This window comes from Martes martes (assembly GCF_963455335.1).
Source record: "Martes martes genome assembly, chromosome: 4".
In the NCBI taxonomy this organism is placed as follows: domain Eukaryota; kingdom Metazoa; phylum Chordata; class Mammalia; order Carnivora; family Mustelidae; genus Martes; species Martes martes.
This window is the reverse complement of record NC_137891.1, coordinates 75,096,729-75,120,222: the sequence shown is the minus strand read 5'-3', so window position 1 is coordinate 75,120,222 and position 23,494 is coordinate 75,096,729. Positions and strand designations below refer to the sequence as shown.

Sequence of the window (23,494 nt, the reverse complement as noted above, 5' to 3'; positions counted from 1 at the left end):
ATTGTGAATACTGCTGCTATGGACATGCATGCACAAATGTCTCTTTGAGACCCTGCTCCCAATTCTTTGGGGTATATACCCAGGAGTGGGATCGCTGGATCACAGGGAAATTCTGTATTTAATTTTTTTGAGGAACTGCCATACTGTTTTCCATGGTGGCTACACTTTACATTCCTACCAACAGTGCACAAGGATTCTGATTTCTACACATCCTCACCAGCACTTACCCTTTACTTCTCTCTCTCTCTCTTTCCCTTCCTTCCTTCCCTCCTTCCTTCCTTCTTTTCTAAGGTAGCCATCCTAATGGGTGTTAGGTTGTATCTTATTGTGGTTTTGATTTGCATTTCCCTAGTGATTAGTTATGTTGAGCATATGTGTTTATCTTTTCATGTGTTTACTGGCCATTTATATATCTTCTTTGGTGAAATATCTTTTCAAGTCCTTTGCTCAGGTTTCAGTCGGATTGTTTGATTTGCTATTATTAGCAAAACATTATTGTTTTACAAGCAGAGGCAGCAGAAGCTCATCTAAAAGGTTATAATACAACCTAGCTTCTGTAGTTACCGTGTGAGGATCAAATGAGGTGATTCAGGTAAGCGCTTAGTCGACAGCATTCAGAGAACTATTGTTATTATTAAATACAGCATTTTTTTAATAAAGAAAGTATGGTAACATTAGTGCAAAGACTGAAATAGGAAAGATTACCCAGGATTTCCTCACTCAACAAAGTTTCTTGGTTTTTTTTGTTTTGTTTTGTTTTGTTTTAAGATTTATATTTATTTGAGAGAGAGAGCGAGCTCACACGTGCATGTATGTGTGCACAAATGTGGGGAGGGATAGTGGGAGAGAGAATCTTCAAGCAGACTCTCTGCTGAGCGTGGAGCCTGATGTAGGGCTCAATCACACGACGAAAGAAATCCAAACCTGAGCTGAAACCAAGAGTCGGACATTTAACTGACTGAGCAACCCAGGCACCCCTGTTTCTTGGGGTTTTTTAATTAAACTTTTTATTTTGAGATAATTATAGATTTATATGCAATTGTAAGAAATGATACAGAAATTAAAACAGGTCCATTCAAACACTTTTACATGAATATTTGTGAGAACATTATTGAGTGTAAAAAGGGGCGCCTGGGTGGCTCAGTGGGTTAAGCCTCTGCCTTCGGCTCAGGTCCTGATCCCTGGGATCGAGCCCTACATTGGAGGGGTGGGGGGGGGGTCCCTGCTCAGCAGGGTGCCTGTTCCCCACCTTAACCCCCTGCCTGCCTCTCTGCCTACTTGTGATCTCTGTCTGTCAAGTAAATAAAATCTTAAAAAAAAAAAAAAGAATGTAAACAACCCACATGTCCATCAGTTGAATGGATAGACAAAATGTGATGTATCCACACCATGGAATATTATTCAGCAATAAAAAGAAATAAAGTACTGACACATGCTACAATGTGGATAACCCTTGAAAACACTATGTTGAATAACAGAGGCCAAACAGACATAGAGAACCACATATTGTGTGTGATTTCGTGTATGTGAAATGTTGTGAATAGGCAAATCTGTAAAGACAAAGGAAATGAGTGGTTGCCTCAAGTGAGAGGCTGGAAGGATGGGGGTGTGACTGTCAGTGGATATGGGGTTTCTTTTGGGGGTGATGCAAATGTTTCAATAATTGCGCTCTTGGGCTCACAACTCTGAATATATGGAAGCCAATGAATTATATAATTTAAACGGGCCAATGGTATGGTATATGGATTATATTTCAACAAAGCTTTCATATATATATTATATATATATATATATATATATATATGATACAGAAAGATCCCTTGTAACCTTTATCCAGTTTCCCCAGTACTAACATCTTGCAAAACTGCAGTATGATATCATAGCCAGGATACTGACATTGACGATTATTTTTTAATTGTGCTTTTCTCTTTCTAGTCTTGTATTAAAGAAAGGAAGGAAGAGGAGGTAGTAACAGGGTGGGGCAGGAAGGAAGGAAAGAAGGAAGAAAGGAAAAGGAAGAATAGAACAAAATAGAAATTTTGATCTGGGCACTTTTGTAGATATGGTTCTGGGAATTTGGCTGTCAGGGAGCTCTTCCTTAGCTCTTGAAATAACGTCAATATGTTGAGTGCATTTAGCAGAAGAATACTGGGAATAAAACCAAAAGAATAATGATTGGTGACATTATATTATGCATGAGAGGTCAAAGATGCCCCCTCTTCTAGGCGTGTCTGTGTGTCTCAGTCCAGCTGTGTGAGGGCTGGTATAATAGCAAAGTCTGCCATTTAGAGCTGCCTGAATTTTGTTTTTATTTCTCTTTTTATTTCTCTGTTTTATTTCTCAAGAGGTGGGCAGGCTAGTTTTTCTCAATGATAGAAAAAGAAGAACAAATTAAAAGTGATATTCCTGTTAACCAAGTAAATTAATGTTTTTGTGAAGCTTGAGGAATGGTTCATAGACCACCAGTCAGATTTATGATCCAGATTTTTTTGGTCTGAAATGCAGTGAAAAATACTAGGAAGTGACCTGTTCTGGGGGAGGAGGGGTGGGGATAAAAGAAAGGAGTTTCTCCCTCAAGCTGTTTCCTCTCGTTCGTGTGATCCTCTTGACATCTGGCTTGGTGACACGTTTTCTCCCCCTGTGGATTATTGGATTCCAAGGGAACTGACTGGTCAGTGAAGCCAAGGATGATGTTTCCTGTTACCACTTGGTCTATGAAGAGACTTTATAGAAGAAAGGGAACTTGTTTTCAATTGAGTTTTGCTTGATATATTGTCATTTGAACCAACTACGTTGAAATTAATCACCAGCCAACTTGCAAAATCAACCCTATGCATCTTTTTTAAAAGCCAACTAACATTTTGTGGTACTTAGGTGCTCTTTAGCAAATTAGTCACCCCCCAAAATTTGAGAGCTTTCTCAAATTGTCACCCCAACTTTCTTCAACTGTGCCAAAGTGGCACTCTTCAAGATATTCTTTAGTTTCAAATGATTTTAAAATAATAATAATCTGCAATCTCTAATGCCAACCCAAATCTCCATGACTAGGTTAATTGAACCTACACCCTACTGGAGAATATCTTGGTAAAGTACAACTCGATCCGTAGTGCCAAATAAAAATCATACCTTTAGTACAAGTTGGAAACCTGCCCTGTTGTTTAAATCCCACAGTCCCAAGACACCAGTAAAGGGGAGCTGTTGCCATTCTTGAGCTCTGCTCGACACAGCTGTTTTAGTCACTGTTCATCTCAAACTCCTTATCAGCACTTTTAATATCTTTAGCAGCAGTGCTGTTTCCTGATAACTTTTCCCCTACCCTTAGAATGCATTTTTTCCTTTATCCTTTACTCATAATTTTATATGATGCAAAAGTCTTGGTGAATTCCATTGTTTGATGACAGAGAGAGAGAGAGAACAGTTTTGTTTCTTTCGCTTTTATTGCTGTGTAATATAACAAGTAGACTGGAAAGTATATACAACACAAATATTCAATATCACAAATAATCACAAAAGGAAAACTGGTGCGGTAGATACTGACTGAGATCACGTACTGGAAACTTGCCAGCACCCAAAAGACCCCACTTATCCCTTCCCAACCCCAACCTCACCGTCCCCCAAAGGCAGCAGCCATTCTGACTTTTGTGGTAATTTCCTTTTCTTTACACTTCTGCTACTTTTGTATGTGGGGGTGTGCATCCCCAAGCAATGTAGTTTAGTTTTGCCTGTTTTTAAACTTTATGTGAATGAATCCTACCAAATGGACTCTTGTATTAATCGTGCCTCTTATGTTCAGCATTATCCTTATGAGATTCATCCATGTTTTTGGGGTGTCGCTACAGTTCATTTACCTTCTTTGCTCTGTAGGGCTATGTTATATCTGTATGTACATGGTACGACGGCTTATCCATTGATTTCACTGTTTATTGATGGAACTGGACATGTTCCCAGTTTCAAACCTCTATGAACAATTCTGCCAGGAACATTTTCGTACTGGTGCGAGGGTACGTGGTTTTCTCTAGGGTGGCCAGGAGTCCGTTTGCTGGATCATGGGAGTATGAATCTTCAGCTCTCCTAAATACTGCCAACTCTGTTTCCAAAGTGCTTGTCCCAGCAAAATGTTCAAGAGATCTCAGTGTTCCATTTCCTGATCAACAGAATTGTATCTAGAAGGAGGTGGGCCGCAGGTCAGCACAGCCCTTGGGGTGTGTGTGTGTGTGTGTTTGGTCACTCAAGGTAATTGCACTTGAAAGAAGGCTGCTCTGTCAACATCCGTCATGAGCCCCTGGGAATGTTGGTAAAGATAAAAGCTTAACAGCTAAATTTCACTGGTGTTCAGAGCTTGGGGAGCTGTCCCAGTTTCCCCGCTAGGATCATGTGCTCACCAGCACTTACATTGTCAGTGGTTGATCTGGGTGGTGGTGTGTCTTCCTATGGCTTTGTTTGCATGTCTCTGATTACTAATAAGATTGAGTTCTTTTTACATGTTTCTTAGCCATTGGGACTTCTTTTTTTTTTAATTTAAATTCAATTAATTAACGTATACTGTATTGTTAGTTGCAGAGGTAGAGTTCATGATTCATCAGACTTATATAACACGCAGTGTCCTTTACATCACTTGCCCTACTTCAGGTCCATCACCCAGTGGACTTCTTTTAAAAATGTCTATGCAAGTCTTTGCCTATTTTTCAATTTTTCTTATTGATTTATAGGAATTCTTTATATATTCTGGACACTAGTGCTTTGTCATATACATGTGTCAAAGAATGTATTTTCTTGCTGTTTTGCCACTGGTACAATCATGTAACTGTATAAACCTTTTTTTTTTTTTTTGCATTTTATGTAATTTATATCTTGTATCTGTTATTGGAGGATAGTTGGCACACAATGTTATATTGCTTTCGGATGCACAAAATAGTGATTTGACCATTCTGTGTATTACTCACTGCTCACCCTGGTAAGTGCAGTCACCATCTGTCACCAAGGAATGTAATTACAGTATTATTGACGATATTCCCTATGCTTTCTTTTTCATCTCTGTGACTTACTTATTTTGTAACTGGACGTTGTATCTCTTTATTCTCTACACTTACTTTGCCCTTCCTCACACCCGCTTCCCCTCTGGCAACCATCAGTTTGTTCTCTGTTGAGTCTGTTTGTTGTTGTTGTTGTTGTTTGTTCATTTGTTTTGTTTTTTTAGATTCCACAACTAAGTGAAATCATACAGTATTTGTCTTTCTTTGTCTGACGTATTTCACTTAGCATAATGCTCTCTAGGTTCATTCATGCTGTTGGTGATGGCAAGATCTCATCTTTTTTATGGCTGAGTAAATTCCTGTGTGTGTGTACATGTGTGTGTGTACGTGTGTCTACCACTTCCTTATCTGTTCATCTACTGGTGGACACTTAGGTTGCTTCCATATCTTGGCTATTGTAAATAGTGCTGAAAAAACATAGGTGTGCATTTATTTTTTAGAATTAGTGTTTCATTTTCTATGGGTAAATACCCAAAAGTGGAACTACTGGATCGTATGGTATTTCTGTTTTTAATTTTTTGAGGAACCTCCATACTGTTTTCCACAGTGGCTGCACAAATTTACATCCCTACCAACAGTGCATGAGGGTTGCTTTTTCTCCACATCCTTACCAACACTTACTGTTTCTTGTCTTTTTGATACTAGCCATTCTGACAGATGTGAAGTGAGATCTCACTGTAGTTTTGATTTGCATTTTCCTGATAATTAGTGATGTTGAGCATCTTTTCATATGTCTGTAAGTCTTCTTTGGAGAAATGTCTGTTCAGGTCCCCTATCCATTTTTAATCAGATTATTTGGTTTTTCTGGTGTTGAGTTATAGAAGTTCCTTATATATTTGAATATTAACCCCTTACTGGATATATCACTTGCAAGTATCTTCTCCCACTGAGTAGGTTGTCTTTTCATTTTGTTGATGGTTTCCTTTGCTACGCAAAAGCTGTTTGCTTTGATGTAGTCCCAGTAGATTAGTTTTGCTTTTGTTTTCCTTTCCTGAGGAGACATATTTATAAATAAGTTGTGAAGGCCAATGCCCAAGTGTTTACTGGCCATGTTTTCTTTTAGGAGTTTTATAGTTTTAGGTCTTATATGTAAGTCTTTAATCCATTTTGAGTTTATTTTTGTGTATGGTATAAGAAAGTAGTCCAGTTTCATTGTTTTGCATGTAGCTGTTCAATTCTCCTAACTCCATTTATTATAAAAACTGTCTTTTCCCCATTGTATATATTCTTGCCTTCTTTGTTATAGATTAATTGACCATACAAGTATGAGTTTATTTCTGGCCTCTCTATTCTGTTCTGTTGATGTGTATGTCTGTTTTTGTGTCAGTACCATACTGTTTTGATTACTATAACTTCGTACTATTCCTTGAAACCTGGGATTGTGATGCCTCTAGCTTTGTTCTTTCTCAGGATTGCTTTGGCTATTCAGGGTCTTTTGTGGCTCCATACAAATTTTCAGGTTATTTGTTCTAGTTCTGTAAAAAATGCTGTTGGCATTTTGATTGAGATTACACTGAATCTGTAGATTGCTTTGCATAGTAAGTTCATTTTAACAATATTAATTCTTCTAATCCATGAGCCCGATGTCTCTTTCGGTTGGTTTATATCATCTTTAATTTCTTTCATCAGTGTTTTATAGTATTCAGAGTATAGGTCTTTTACCTCCTTGGTTAAACTTATTCCTAGATATTTTATTCTTTTTGGTACAATTATAAACGGGACTGTTTTCTTAATTACTCTTTCTGCTACTTCACTATTAGTATATAGAGGTACAACAGATTTCTGTTTATTAACTTTGTATCCTCTGACTTCCTAAATTCATTTATTAGATTTATTCCTGTAACTGAATACCTGTGTATAAACCTTTACACAAATTTATAATGAATCTTTTTTATTTTAATTTTTTTAATTTTTAATTTTTTTAAGATGAGTGTGCTCTTAATTCCCCATCACCTATTTCACCCTTTCCACCATCCCTCTCCCCTCTGGTAACCCTCAGTTTGTTCTCAATGGTTAAGAGTCTGTTTCTTGGTTTGTCTCTCTTTTTTTTCTTTGCTTGTTTGTTTTGTTTCCTAAATTCCACATATGAGTGAAATCATATGCTATTTGTCTATCTCTGACTTAGTTTAGTTAGCCTTATACCCTCTAGCTCCATCCATGTTGTTGCAGATGGCAAGACTGCATTCTTTTTTATGACTGAATAGTATTCCATTGTGCACATACACACACACACACACACACACACACACAAACACGCATATTATTTATCTCATATCTTCTTTATCCATTAATCTATCAATGGACACTTGGGCTGCTTCCATTGTTTGGCTGTTTAAATAATGCTACTATGGACATAGGGGTGCATGTTTTCCATTGAATTCGTGTTTTTATATTTTAGGGGTAGATACCCAGTAGTGTGATTCCTAGATCATGGGGTAGTTTCATTTTTAATTTTTTTTTTTTTCGAGGAACCCCCATACCGTTTTCCACAATGGTTACACCAGTTTGCATTCCTACCAGCTATGCAATAGTGTTCCCTTTTTCCCACTTCCTGGCCAACGCTTTATGTTTTTTCTTTTTTATTTTAGCCATTCTGACAAGTGTGAGGTGAATCTTATTGTCGTTTTGAGATAATGACTTTTCTTGGTTCAAATGCAATGTTAAAGGACTTTTATTGGTGGCATTTACTCTAAATTTACACTTAAGAGCTGTAAGAAAGATCATATTGTGTGTAATTATGCATTTAAATGGAAAATCAATTTAATAGATTTAGGATTCCATTATTTTTTATAGGTTGTGGCTTTTGAAAATAATTGTACAGTTTTCTATTTTGTCAGCTTTCTATTACTGGTTTATCCATAATTCTAACACTTATTTCACTTTGCATACTACGTTTTTTCATTTTCCTGTACAACACTATAAGCTACTATTGAGTACGAATCGAAGTGAGATACCAAGGGAAAAGTTTTAACAGAGTAATAAGTATCAATGATCAGAAGAAAAGTTAGTAAGTATGGTCAACTGTTAGCTGTAAACTAATACTTTTTCTGACACATTTGGAAGTGTGGAAATTTAATTTAATTTAAATTTAATTTCCTTAAAAAAATTCCCTTTGTAAAGAAAGATACATACTCTTTCAGAAAATGAATCAAAATGGTACAGAACAAAAGAAAGTAAAAGTCACTCCAAATTCTGCCACCCAGAGATCCTCATCATTGTTGATGTTTTATTGAACACGCTTCCAGTCATCTGTGTGTTCTGTACAGACACAGATAGTTATATGATCTAACAAAGAGACCAGACACTAGACCCTAGACATCACCATTTCATAGGGCAAGGTAAACAAAACAAAACAAAACAAAAACTGTAATAGGGGTAGAGTAACCCGCAGGGAGCATGCTGCCACTCCCCCCTCACCTTTTTCTTGCGCTTCCAAGAGAAGTACAGAAAGAGAGGAAAGGAAAGGGGAACGTGATTATCTCTATTTCTGCTTTGTCAAACCACTGAGAAGAAGGGGCCCCAGGAGAAAATGAGGCTCAGAATTAAGCACACCATTGGGACAGGTTCCAGAAAAAGGGACCTTGGGGAAACTATATGTAGGAGTTAGTATTTCCCAAAGTGCATTTCGCAGGGTGTGAAAAGGTACATGACAGAGTGTCCTGTGGTCAAGAAGGTGTGGGAAGCGCTGAGGTTAGCCAGGTCTGACAGGTTTCTTTACTGCAGGACTCACTGCTTCTGAGCATGGGAGGAGGTGGCAGGCGTGGGTCCCAGACATTTTGGTACAGAAGCCTTTGCACATGGAGAGTCACCCAAGTCCAGTTCTCTTGGGAAGCTTGGGGAAACGCTTATTTGACTCTAGTATATACAATTTCTTAAAATGCAAACCTTTTTTTTCCTGATTACAAAAATAATACATATTCATTGTAGAAAATCTGGTAGTTAAAAGTATCGTGAACACAAATGACGTCACTCTAATTGAGCCATTGGAGATGGACGGCACATGGCATATTTTAGTGTTTTCTTCCAGACCTGTGAGTGTGTGTGTGCGTGTGCGTGTGTGTAAGAGAACTGTGCTATGCATTTTTTTTTGTTCTTGGATAAAGAACATTTTATTCATTCTTTGTCCCCATGATGGATTGCTTACAGAAGCTTGTGGGGTTTTATTTTTCCAAAATAATGCTTTATGAAACCTTGTTAATTTTGCAGTAATTTTAGATTTTTTTGTAAAGATGGTACAGAGAATTCTCATACACCCTTGACTTGGCCTCCCCTCATGTTAGCACTGTCTAGAGTTTTGTGTCAATTTTTTCTCTATATAAATTTCCTTTTAACCCTGCATGAACTTTTTGGTTTTCAGTTGGATCAAACATGCCCTCTCTTCTGCTGTCTTGCTAGGTTACTATAACAATAGTACAAAAGTGGCTGTGAAAACCCTGAAACCAGGCACTATGTCTGTGCAAGCATTCCTGGAGGAAGCCAACCTCATGAAAACCCTTCAGCATGACAAGCTGGTGAGGCTCTATGCCGTGGTTACCAGAGAAGAGCCTATCTACATCATCACCGAGTACATGGCCAAGGGTGAGTGCATCCCCCAAATCCAGGGCTTTCGAAAGGCTTCAGGCTCCAAAAGTAAAAAGTTTGTTTTTTAAATTTTTTTAAAGATCTTTATTTATTTGAGAGAGGGAGAGAGATCACAAACAGGGGGTGGGGGGAGGAGTAGAGGGAGAAGCAGACTCCCCACTAAGCAGAGAGCCCCATATGGGCCTCGATCCCAGGACCCTGGGATCCTGACCGGAGCCAAAAGCAAATGCTTAATGGACCTAGCCACTCTAGTGTCCCACAGTAAAAAGTTTAAATGTTCACAGAATATTCCAATAATTTTAATGCCAAAACAGCATGCTCACTAGTGAAAAATCAGAACATGGGGAAACAAAGCATTTTCATAAACCACCTCACCAGAAATAGTATAAATGTTAATCTGTATTATAGAAATAATACATGATCTTTCCATATTCTCTGCATTTGTCTTCTTAGTCATATTAGCCATAAGAATTGCATGCAAAATGTAAAAGCCCCCTAATAAATATTTGTCCAAAAATACATATCTCAAATAAGAATATTTTTGTTATATCTTTAAAACGGGAGTTCTCAGGATCCTAAAATGCATTCATTTTCCTCTCTAATATTATCTATGTGTTCAGGGTATCAATTTAAAAGGGGAACATTTTTGAAACTGTTGGAGGTTATATTCCTCTGTAATCAGAATCACTGACCAAGAGGTGTCCAGCAACCATGTTTTCTCTGGCTGATACTACCTTCAGATAAGAGGGTGTGAATTACTACCCTTCTTCCTCCAGATCAGTTAGACATACTACCAAACCACTAAATGGTTCTTTAAAATTCTTTAGAAGGAATGAAGGAAGAAAAGAAAAAAAACCATAAACAATAGTACCGAATTAAGAATCCTGCATCATGGAGATCATAGTGTGATGTCTCCACTGAGTAGATTAGAAAGATGAATATAACGTTTTCTTATTTAATATATGTAAATATTTCAGAGTATCAGTCACTGAAAGTACTTCCAAAAAAAGGATGTTGTTTAAAAACAAACAAAAAACTACCCCTGTGGTTTAGGTTGCCATAACCCAGAAACTGAAGTTTGTGGTTCAGTAAGTACTTGTTGAATTAAGCGGCTGGAAGTATTTGAATCATAAATGTAAATACGAATTTCTCCTCATAACATCACTTAGCCTTTACTGAGTACTTACTGTATACCAGAGTGTTCTTGATGTGTTCCTTGAGTGATCTCCCTTAATCTTTAGCAGTCTCAGAGCTAAGTGCCATTGTTCTGTGTTGAGGATGAAGTAGCAGAACGTTTACTGAGTACTTAATTGCTCGCCAGGCACCGTGGCATGTGCTTTTTAAACCTGTCCTCACAAGACCTCTGACAATAGCTGGTAGGACATGCCCTCTTTACAGGGACTAAGGCGTTAATGGGTAAGCAACTTGTCCAAGGTTGACACTTTAAGTTCTAGGAGAAAAAACAGGGCTTGTTTTAGCGATGAAGCCGTAGGAAGTAGGAGGGTTTATCGACACACTTTCTTTTAGGTACAAAGCACAGTATGTTCACCGGCTAGTCATTGAGCCCCTGTCACAGGCGCTGGCTTCTGTGCTTCGGCTGGACACAGATAGGAGAGAGCCTCGCCCAGTGCTGCTCCAGGCAGGCCCCTTGGGAGAACCTGCTGGTTTCTGTCTCTGGGCAGCTCTGAAGATCAGACAGCTGCTCTAGGTGGATTGTGGTAGCAGGTGCAAAGTGCCCTGAAATGCAGAGCTAGAGAAACACTGCCCCCCCCCACCCCCTGTCACCCTTTCTTACCTGGCCCACATGCTACATTTCACATCAGGTCAAAGGTAACAGGTTAGAGGGGCCTGGATTTGACCAACTTCAGGAAAAGGCACTATGGCCACACAGAATCGCAAAGGCAATCACTGTGTGTGCTCCCTCACTAATAGTCATGATCCTTTTTGACTTTTTTTTTTTTAAGGATTTTATTTATCTATTTGACAGACAGAGATCACAAGTAGGCAGAGAGGCAGGCAGAGAGAAAGGAGGAAGCAGGTTCCCTGCGGAGCAGAGAGCCCGATGTGGGGCTCGATCCCAGGACCCCAGGATCATGACCTGAGCTGAAGGCAGAGGCTTTAACCCACTGAGCCACCCAGGCGCCCCCCTTTTTGACTTTTGTTCAGATTTTGGTCTTGTGTGTTTGAACTGCACTCACTGGTCCCTCCTCTATCAACAGGCAGTTTGCTGGATTTCCTGAAGAGTGACGAAGGGGGCAAGGTGCTGCTTCCCAAGCTAATTGACTTTTCTGCCCAGGTGAAGTATTAAAAATCCAGGGTGCATGTAAGTTCACGGAGACTCCCCGCTTCCGAGTCACGATGTTCCAGGGAGAAGGCATTTGTGCTGAATGTTTCCCAATAGTGGTTCCCAGAAAAAGGCCTTGCAAAGTGCACTTCCTTGGAGAGAATGATGGATGTTTCACACTGAACGCACGTGTGTGTGCATGTGTCCGGCTCTGGCTTGGGTGTCACCTTCCCTAAAACAAGGCAGCCTCTTATATTCATGCCTGCACCAGCTAGAGAGACAGTGCGAGGGAAGGGGTCACTTGTTGCTGCTTTTTGGAGGCGGAGTCTCCATCGGTCTTAGCACAGCACATTCTAAGTGATGCGCACGCAGTAGTAAGTTACTAACCTAAGGTACAGGTGCTTTTAAGTCCTTAGTATTCTTGAAAACAGAGGAACTATATTCTTTTCCTTATTCTTCTTGCTGGATACGTCTTTTGGGTTCTAAGAAATATCCATTTAAATATTTCTAGTACTAGCCTAGAAGTTGCAAGTTTGTTTTGTTTGGAATCACACATTTCCTGAAGTGCATATAAGAGCAGAGGGAAATTACCCAGAAACCCAGCATTTTACCTGGTGTGTCAAGGAAATGTGTGTTTGAATGATGCCAGCTACTGAATATTAATAGTCTAATTGTATCTGTTAGTCATTTTCAGTAATTTGCTTGTTTTGTTTCTCGATAATGGCCATGGGTAGTTCATATTGGGAAGCCTGAAGTTGCCCAAGAGATTTCCAGAAGTTCCAGAGAAGGGTTGCCTTTATGATCTTCATTTCTTACTCCCATTTCTTCCCTCAGACCCTCTTTAAGTTGGGAAATTGATAAGGCCTTCTTGGGAAGATGAGATCAAAGGAAAGAATTAGTATGCGGGTAAAGTACTTCAAGAAAGAGAGGATCAGAACACATATTCTACAGTAGAGTATTGTGGGCTAAGTTGGGGTTCAATGTCCGAAAACTGGCGTGTGTCGTGGCTCGTGGCTCTGACTCGATAGCCATAACCACTTAGGAAGTCCGTTTATTCACACATCAAATATTGGAATGGTAATTCTTATTTTTAGGATATGTTGTTGGGGGTCTAATCTGATCACAGACTGGCATGGACACGAGCATTTCAGAGCCTCTTGGTGGAAGCTGAGGGACTCTTGGGGATGACAGTCCCCACCGTTATCATTCTGGTAAAGGTGTGTGATGAAGTCACCCAGCTCAGCCCCCATCTCATCTACCCAAACCTGGCAAGCTTTCAGAGGTTCCTTATCTGAGTAAGTAATTCAGAGGTGGTCTGGAACCCCAACATCTAATGTGGAATGAAGCAAGATTGCTATGGTAGAACTGGGGGAAGGGAAAGAGTCCAACAGCCCTGACTTTACTCAAACTCTCTACACTGGCCCCTGAGAAGATCTGTAGACTCCAAGGGTTCCAAGACCATAGTTTGAAAACCACTGATCTATAGTAAGAGGATGATTACTTGGATGGATGCAGCGCTAGATCCTATGTAGATAGGGGGTCTGAAATGGAGAAAGCAGAAATTGTCACACTTGACATTGATCAAGAAGGCCCTTGATTGGGGCAGCAAGTTAGGCATCCCCCATGGATGAGACACTTGAGGAATGTAGTGAAGGTTGGTTATATCCACTTCTCAGAAAGGGGAGAGGGCTGATAGAAAAATGGAAAAGTGGGCCATGTGGCCTGGAAGCCTGAGTGGTCCTAGTTCAAGTGCAGCAGAGGGTTGGATCTGTGTGTGCCTGCAGTTCTGTAGGGTTGTATAGGGTGTACGGTTATATGGAAATTATGCTGATCGGGGTGTGTACCATACCTGGAGAAGGACTTTAATTTGTCACATGGGTATTTTTTATTTGATTTTGCGTGGCTTACCTCATAAAGACTTATCTTGACATAGTCCAAGTTTTTAAGGTCCAACTTGGGGTCTCTGTATCTATTCTTTAACTTTCTACTTTTACTGTTGCTAAAAAAGGTAGCTTTGTCTAACTTACAAATGAGTTGGGGAAAAAAGTTGCTTTTGCCAGGAAGATTATCCCAGAGCCTGGCATTGACCATGACTTTCAAATTGTAGGTTCCAGGTGGCTTCAGTTGACTCCCCTGTCAATTGTGGTGGGGCTGAGCACACACCTCTGCCAGTGACAGGAGGGGCCTGGGATAATCAAGGCCACCACCAAACCAGTGTTCCAAATCCAGCTCCTGCTGGATAAGCTCTTGTTTCCCTGCCAGGGTCTCCTTCCCAGCAGTGGCCACTGGGTAGAACTGGTGGGACATCCAAAGTGCAGGGGGTGTGAAGTGACAGTGGGAGGGTCGGCAGGTCAGCATCACCCAGTATGTCACTAAGCACGTGGTTCTTCACAAATTCAAAAATTTTTTTTGCAACCAAATAGAATCTCCTTTTGCATCCATCTTTGTTCATGGTGCAAATCTCACCCAGACTCTTCCCCAATCCTTCCCTCAAGGTGGACCTCTTGAGACCCCATGTTGCCCCACCTTTGATTACCATCTGCTTCATTTGCTTGTGGCTTTTCTTGTATGATATTGATACCACGAGAACAGGGCCTGAACCTTGGCAAGAAGGAGTAGGGCCTGCAGGCCTGAAATCATGTACCTTACACATCGGCTTCCTGTTGACCACACCCGGCACGCATTCCCACTGTGATACTGTCCGTTCCCTTTGTGACAGTACTACCAACATTCCTCTGAAATTATCTCTCCATTAACTCTATCACTTCTCCCTAATGGATGAGATGAGAATAATAAATATTAATAACGTTGGCCCAGGGAGATAGGGGAAACCTGGAGCCTGCCTACTGGAATCATCCGTCCTTTCTATACCTTCTTCCGCTTGACTCTTCAGAGTGGACATAGGGTAAAGCAGAAGATTCGTAAATGTCCACACTTGAACTCTAAACTAAACAATAAGCAGGCTGTAGTTTGTACTTTCTTCTGTTAGCATTTTCAGTAGCACAAGTGGATATAATTAAACTCAGCTGCTTTTCACAATAAGGGGTGGAGAGTAGAAAGAAACCAGCTTACTTATCTCAGCCCCAGAAGGATGAGGGAACAGGGGTAAGGGACAGCACTGGGACTTTTCCCACAGCCTCTCACCAGCCTCTTCTTCCCTCTCCCCACAACCTACTTCCCCAAGCTCTGCTTTCCCCTCACCATCCTCCTCTTACACCAGTCGAGACAGGAAGTGGGTGAGTGCACATGACAGCCTCTCAGTTCATGTGAGAGCTGATTTCATCACTTCCTGTCTCAGGATGAGTCCTAAAAAACTCTTCTGAGCCCAAGTGTAATTCACTCTGTGCACCCTGTCTCTCAGCTCACTCACCTTCCTGGGCATTTGGTGGAGATGAAGAAATCCCAACTAAAGTAGTTTTACCAGTCCTTTCCCTCTGGTGTGAGATGAAGCGATATTGTGCTCTTTGTGCTAAAATCAGAAAATTACCCCTTTGTGGAGGAAGTCTAATACTTTGAGAGCAGAGAGACCGCCTAATTCCCTCCTAGCCTTTGCCTCCTGCAGGACAAGAAAAATGAACTTGTAAAGGCCAGGGGTTGACATCTGTGGGAATTCCCTTCAAGGGAAGTGGAAGTGGAATCATAGACTTGTACAACTGAGGGGACAGAAGGGGGAAATTCACAGTTGCAAGATGGATGGTCAGAGAAATCATCTTGTAATTCCTGCCAAGTGAACCAAAACGTTTTCTTGCTCTTTGGTGGCAACATCGCTGAAGGGCAAGAGTTACCAGAAATGCAATGGGCAATTGTGTGTGAGTAAAACTGCAGTAGAAACAGAAAAGTCCGTTTTTATTACAATTGTGATAACAAGTACCCTTTCTTTAACGCCTTCCAGTTGATAAAGCACTTCTCCGTCCATTATCTGATTTGAGCCCGACTACTTTGAAAGCATTTACTTCTTTATTTACTACATTTTACAAATGAGGAGGTGACCTTGGGTTTGTCTAAGCTTACAGAGCTAGTTGCTGGAATTGCTGCACTCGGTCCCGGGTCTTCTGACTTCAGATAACTTGTTCTTTCCTCTGCACTGTTGCACACTTGCATTCCAAGGTTGGAATTCCTAGGATCATTTTGTACCTGACACCGTGCTGATAACGCATTTTTACCCCTTGATGGGTTTTGCTTGTCAGAATTAAGGGTATCTAGCTCCTCCCCCACCCCCCAAAAATCTCTGTTGCCAAACATAGATCTTTCTTTCACATAGTAATTATGCTCAACTATATTTGCCTCCTACATTACATTTAACACACATTTTAAGTTGGAATTTGGTAAACTGAGGAAGGTTGGAAATCTCTGTCCGTGTAAATCTCAACCTTTTTGAGAAGGAAGGCCGCTCGCCATCAGAGCTTTTTAAGTACCTGCTCATTATAGTGTCTGCTGACTGAGAAAACAAGACATAGACTGGAATCCCTTGCAGTAACTCTGGGTTGGGACCCACCCATCTGTTGCCGGTAAATGAGTGTCTGGAGGGAATTTGCTGCAGAAGTTTGTAGAGTATTTGCCAGTACCATCAGGTAATGTGTCTGCTCATTTTTCCTCTTCATAAAGAACCTAAAAGATAGGTTCTCATTCTGCAGCTCATGGCTACCCTTCACCCTCTCCCCCCACGAAATACAAGGAAGCAACTACTTTATTTCCCAAACCTTTATTAATCAACCCCTGATTGATAGCATCATCCCATTTAATTTACTTAAACTGGAGGAAAAATTGTGTGGAGATAATGAATCAGATCCAGGGGTAAGGGAAAGCCTCTGGTCACAGACTTGGTTCCCCCGGCATCCGGGAGTCCGGATGTCATTTCCACTCCGTATTTGGTCTCCCTTTGTTATCCTGGGATTCTCCTGTGTGACTCCGCATTGAGCCCCCACGTTGCCGGTTCTTTAGCGCAGAAGCCTCCTTGGGGAGGGGGGAAGGCCGGTGTGGAAGAGATCATTAATTCTACAAAATAATCTAAGCATCACTCTGTGCTGGCTGACGGGGCATGGTTGTCACCCGGGAAGCCTTCCCAAGGAGCCATGGCTTAGAATGTAAATCCCAAGACAAAATATGGAGCTGGTGGCTAACTCTTTGCACAGAATAGGAGAAATATTGCTCTTATTTTGTAAATGGAGCTGACGATGATGGGAATAGAGAGGAAGGCATTAAGCCGAGGGTTGGGGAACTTGCTTCTGCCTGGGGGCAGTCATTTCATAGGCCCAGCCCTCATCTTTAAAATGAGAGGCACAGGTTAGGTCTCCCACAGCCTGATGCTCCAACTCTAAAATTCCACGACTAAGAAAATCTACTGAGATTATCTGTGTGAAGCATCGCCCAAAGTGAAGTGAATGATTTTGGGGTGTGTTCAGATGACATTGATGTAAGATTTTGACATGGCTGTACATAAAGGACGATGAATGTATCATAGGGATATAGTATTCTGGGGCCTGCAAATGCTCTGTATCTGTTTTTCATTGTGAGTTTTATGTCTGAGACTTAAACTTTGACTGTGAAAACTTGCAAAGGGACACCGGGATGGCTTAGTTACTTAAGTGTCTGCCTTTGTCTCAGGTCATGATCCCAGTCCTGGGATGAGCCCTGAATCAGACTCCCTGCTCAGCGGGAAGCCTGTTCTCCCTCTGCCTGCTGCTCCGTTTGTGCTTTCTTTTCTCTCTCTCTCCCTCTCACTCTCTCTCTCTCTCTCTCTCTCTGTGTGTGTGTGTGTGTGTGTATCAAATAAATAAATAAGAATCTTTGGGGGGGGAAAAAAAAGAAAACTTGCAAAGTGGGCAAATGAAACTAGAGGTCCTGTGAGAATTGCAAAACTGGACCGTATGCAGTTTCCTTCTGAAAAAGTTGAAAGAATGGGAAACTGTCATTTAAAAATAGTATAAAACGAGAACTCTCTTTTTTCCCCACTTTGCTAGGTGGGGGTGGGGATGTTTGGTGGCTCTACATGGAGGAACTATATGACTGGTTGTTCAAAATAGCAAGGAAGGCAGACAACGTTACTCTTGTTTCAATTTTTTTTTTAAGATTTTATTTATTTATTTGACAGACAGAGATCACAAGTAGGCAGAGAGGCAGGCAGAGAGAGAGGGGGAAGCAGGATCCCTGCTGATAAGAAAGCCTAATGTGGGGCTCTATCCCAGGACCCTGGGATCATGATCTGAGCTGAAGGCAGAGGCTTTAACCCACTGAGCCACCCAGGCGCCCCTCTTGTTTCAATTTTGATTGGAAGACTTTCTAGCAGCAGTGACAAGCGTTAAGCTAATGTAAATGGTACTTCTGGTCTACATGCCAGATCTTCCTCTTAGCTCAAATATTTTGTCCAGGAGTGGCAATTTCTGGTCCGTGCTACTGTAAGTCACAGAATAATTTCCTCTTTAGGGACTCATCGCAGAAGCCTGCAAGGCCAGAATTAAATTGAAGTAGTTTAGAAGAGGGCAGAGTTTATTACCAGCTGCTCACAATTTAAAAATGGAGACGGGAGCACTTTGAAAGGAGCTGCGGAGTGTGAATTCCAGTTGATCTTTGTTGGAAGCCCTTGGCTTGCTTTCCCCATGTTCCCCTCACCCTCTTGGGACACTTCCCCCTTTTTCACCCATGAGCATGTAGAGAGAGCAGCCTGGCAGATCACTGCACAAGGAATAGGACAGGGCTTTCTGGGATGGGCACCGCAGGCTGCTTTCAGAGCACGTGCAGCAGAATGGAACCCAGGGGGCAAGGTCGAAGGAAGAGGTAGGCTTCCTGGAGGAGGTGATCCTAAGAGCCAGGGTTGGCCCTGCTAGTCTGGGAGGGGTTGGATGCGGGGAGGCGTCTTTGAGGGAATTTGATGCACAAGGACACAGAAAAGGGGCATGAGGGGGTGCAAATGGGGTGTGTGGTAAGAATGGGAGAGGGGGCACAGAGCTGAGAGAGACTGGAAGTACTGTCCTCTCTTGAGTTACATAGGAGGCACAGTTAACTGTTTTCTGGGTGACTCTAGAAAGATATATTTGTGCCTCCACACCCACCACTCACATGTCCTCAAGGCGCTTGCTGTAGCCAGGAGCTGGAGGATGGACAGGAGCTGCAGACCATCCTTTCAATGGGGATTTGATGACTTCCGGGGAGAATGGGTGAAGGGAGCAGAGCCCCAGGGAGACGGCAGAGTCCAGCTTGGGGACAGCAGGAGAGTCGTCCTGGGAGACAGCCCTGTAAGGAGGCGGCGGGGGTGGGGGGGACTTCCATTGGATTTTGCAAAGAGGAAGTCATTGGAGAACTTGGAACTTGGTTGCACCCTGTGAGTATAGCAGTTTAGGTGGAAGCCAGACGCCTGGCCTCATCACCCCTCTCTATTACTGCGTCTCCTCCACAGCTCCCAGTTCTTTGCATCCTTTCCTTTGTCTCTACAGCTTCCTCTCTCAACTTGATTGGCTCGTCACCCGCCCACCCTTCTCTCTCAGTCCTCCCCCACCATTCCCCAGCCACACTCTCGAAAGAGCCAACAGTCATTATTTCAATGCAGTTGGATAGTCCTTATTTTCAAAAGTAAATTCCTACTGGTTTTTTTTCTGTGAAGGTAAAAAAAAGGAAATAAAATTACTTAAAGAGAGATTTTTAGGGGCACCTGGGTGGCTCAGCGGGTTAAAGCCTCTGCCTTCAGCTCAGGTCATGATCCCAGGGTCCTGGGATCGAGCCCTGCATCGGGCTCTCTGCTCGGCAGGAAGCCTGCTTCCCTCTCTCTCTCTGCCTGCCTCTCTGCCTACTTGTGATCTCTGTCTGTCAAATAAATAAATAAATAAATCTTTTTTTTTTTTAAAGAGATTTTTAAATGATTGATCTTTTTATTTAAAAAAATGCTTTTGTAGGGTACTGTACCAAACAAAAACAAAAAACAAAAAACTTTCTTCCCCTATCCTTGGAATGTGGGTAAGACTGTTAACGTTGCTCATGGGGTTTCGTAAAATATAAAAACTGTTTTAAATTGTGTCATCAAAAGTCATGCCCCCTCCCCAACTTAAGAACGGTTTGGTGTCTTCAGAGTTTATTCTGCGGTCAGTTTGGCAGCTGGAATGCATTTCCCCGGTTTCATTGTGGTGGCTTCACAGCCTCTGGCCAGCATAACCAGAGACCTGATTCCCATCTCCCACCCAGGAAATTGCATTTCTGATCCCCCTGGTGCAGCTCTGAAGCAGGACTGAGTTCCTGCCCCAGGAACAGAGGGGCCGGGATGCCGCAGCAAGCAAGGGGCCGCCAGAGGGCAGCTGAGCCGCAGGTGCCGCTGTGTGGTCTCACCCTCGCCTCAGGAGGACACCCCTTTCTAGGAAACCCCTTGCTGTCCCCCTCCTGCAGCCCCCAGAACTCCTGCCCTCAGGCAGCCGCGAGGTTGCAGTCCCCAGGATGTGGGCCTGCAGGGGCCTCCCAGCCAGGCTTCTTCCCACCGTACCTTCCTCACTCTGGGGGCAACTCCCGGAGCCTCTCTTCTTTCCACCCCCTGCTCTGATAGACAGCTGGTAAACAAACCCTCTCATTCCTTCTTCTGAAATATATCTCCCTCCCCCACACTCACCATCAAGTCTCTTCTGAACAATGGTGGTTGCCTGTTAACTGTGTTGCTGGACTGAGCGAGTAGAAATGCAGGGCTCCTGGGGACATGTGACTTTCCGGTAAACAAGGAACAATGTTTTAGGAGCAGTGTTCCCTTTGTATTTTACCTGGCAACCTCTTCTTAAGGTCTTTCTGGCTTCCTCCTCCCAAGCTGCCCAGAGGAGGCAAGGCTAGTTAGATAAACATATGTGTGCATTTTGTTTTGTGGTCAGATACACATAACATAAAATTTTACCATTTTAGCCATTTTTAAGTGTAAAGTTCAGTGTCATGAAGTGCTTCCACACTGTTAGGCACCCGCTCCCAGTATCCATCCCCGGAACTTTTCCATCTTCACGAACTGGAAGTCCCCACCCACTGAACACTGACTCCCCATAGCCTTCTCTCCCTGCCCATTTCTTCTCTGTCCCTATGCAGCAGACCATTTGAGGGGTCTCACCAGTACGATGATTTTGCATCCCTGCTTCACACCTTCCGTGGATTCCCATCCCATTTGTAAAATGTCCTGATGGCCTATGAGCTCAGCTCCCTAGCATCTTGCCTTACTCCCACTGGGCACCCACCATGCTCTGTCCTATCTTACTGCCTCTCCTAGGCCCCCTCCCAGAAGCTACCCCTTCTGCTCCGTGCCTCCCCCCACCTCCTGTTCAAGGACACCTTCCCCAACCATCCTTCCTAAAACAATTCCATCCCACGCCCCTGCTCACTCCATTCTTCTCCATCTTGGCCTCTTGTTCCTTTTTTTCAGAACACTTACAGCAATTTGAATGTTTTGATAAGTTCATGTTTACCTTTTGTATCCACAGCACTTGGTGCCGTGTAAGTAGTAGGTACTCAGTAATACATGTTGAATGACTATATCGACCCAAGTGGGGACTGCCTCTAATCAGTTGAAGACAATAAACTCTTTATTCTCTGCTTTATAAGCTCTGGGTCACGATGCAGGTGTATTTAACTGTAAAATATCTTCCTGATACATTTATTCTTCGTCTTCCTCCAAGTATGTTTACTTTCCTGCCCAAAACTTACCTTGTTGGCCTAAATAGAAGTGAGAAAAGAAGAAGGAAGTAGAATACAAATATCTGGGTCTTGATGCAAAGACAAAGAGCTGCTTTGTTTCTCCTTGTCAGTGGAATAGAGAAGAATGCCAGGAGGAATGAGAAAGTATCAGCGAAACGTTTAACACTGGTTAAACCAGTGGTGCACAGGCAGATGAGTTTAACTTGGGGAGGGGGAACACGGAGTAAGGCTTTCCTCCCACGGTGCCTTTTGGGTCCTTTGGTGGCCTTTCCCTGGGGCTGGCGAGAGCCCTGTGTCTGTGCCTGCAGCAGCTGGCAGAGGTGAGAATGCTGGAATTCAAGTGGCAGTGGAGCTGGCTGATTCTTCTTCCAACATCAGGATTCCCAGCTCCTGTTAAGCGTTCTATCCACATCTCCTCCCGTGTCCAGAACATAATTGTCTAGGCGAGGCTTTATGTTACAAAACCGACTGCTTGCACATTGGCTAATGAAAATCATTTTCACACCTTCTCCCTATGGAAGATCTAGATCTTCTATCTCCCTGCCCTCACCACCTCCACCCACTGCCAGGACCCCAGCTTTGAGGTCCACCCTCCCTCCTCATTGTAGCTCTCCTCGGACCCCTGGACACTTGTCACTGCCATGCTTCAGCACTTTGTTGCTCCAGCCCCTGGAGACCCTGCCATTGTTTGTAGGAATCTAGGCCTTCAGACTCAGGCCTCTCTGTCTCTTGACTTTTCTCCTCCAGGACTCTGTCCTCTCTCCTCCACTGTCCCATGCAGCCCACTCCATGCTGACGACCAATAGCTGCACCCCTCAAGTCTCAGCTGGTCCACCAGCCCCCATCTGTCTGGCTCCCTGCCCTGCCCCCCCGGGACTCCACCTCCAGCAATCGCTTCCCACCACTCCTGGCCCGTCAGAGCCTCCAACTCTTCCCACATCTCCATTACCCTCGTGTTTCTCTTCTGTCCTGAGCTGACTTCTGTAGACCCACTTAGGCCTCTCCCTTTGTCGTATGTGCTGTAAGTCCAACTCCTTACCTGTTTTGGCCCCGTATGTCACAGCTGTCACCAGCGCTGATGTGACATGCTGGCTTTTCACATGTGTAATTCAAGGCCAGTGATGGAAGTGCCTCCTCAGGCTTCTAGACAACTGTTTCTCACCTTCTCCTTCTCCTCCACCCCCAAGCCTTACCTCCAAACCCTTCCCTCCCGCAGTGGATTTCCTTGCTGTCTTTTTCACCAGCAGCAGAAAGCCACCCCCAACTCCTCCTTCCTGGTGTGACAGCACCCTGCATCAGGCACCGGGTCCCATCCCCTCTTGCCATCTCAAGACATTGTTCTAGAAATTCTGCATTAGCCGTTCCACCTCATTTCTGTGCCATTCCCAGGGGATTGAAAGAAGTTCTCCCTTTCCTCCATCTCTCTCTCCAGCTAGCTCCACTTCCGTTTTTCTCCTCCCTTTTTGTAGGATCAAAAGCCCTGGAAGGTCTGTCCTCATTTCCCCCAATTCTTTTCCTTCGCCCTACTCTTGAACTCAGCACCGTTCAACCAAACAGGTCCTGGCAAGTCGTCGGTGATCCCACCAGACTGAGTTCAAGGGCATTCCTCTGCCTCTTCTCTGGTGTCCCATTGGCAGTGGTTGGTGCAGCTGATCCTTCCCTCCTCCCAGACATGCTCTCTTCATTTGGCTTCTGGGATGCCATTCCCACTAGCCATTTCTTCCTCATCTCCCAACATTTAAACATGGGAGGGTCCCAGAGCTCAGCACTAGGACCTTCTTTTTCTCCACATTGACCTTCCAAGTGATCTCACTGCAAGTGAGTGTTGTGTAACTTTCCTGGAGCCTCCATAACAAAGTCCCCCCACCGGGTGGCCTAAGACATCAGAAATTTATTCTTTCACAGTTCTGAGCACCAGAAGTTGTAAATAAAGATGTCAGTCCGACTCCAC

General features: G+C 43.0%; 1 protein-coding gene across 2 annotated transcripts in view; it reads left to right on the top strand.

Moving 5' to 3' along the window:
* Positions 1 to 23,494, top strand: part of LYN (LYN proto-oncogene, Src family tyrosine kinase) — a 118,788-nt gene that overhangs the window by 67,882 nt on the left and 27,412 nt on the right. For both annotated transcript variants that reach the window (XM_080800660.1, XM_080800659.1), the window contains exons 9-10: positions 9,429 to 9,611; positions 11,834 to 11,910. In XM_080800660.1, coding sequence (XP_080656786.1) covers positions 9,429 to 9,611; positions 11,834 to 11,910 — 260 coding nt within the window. The remainder of the gene's footprint in view (positions 1 to 9,428; positions 9,612 to 11,833; positions 11,911 to 23,494) is intronic.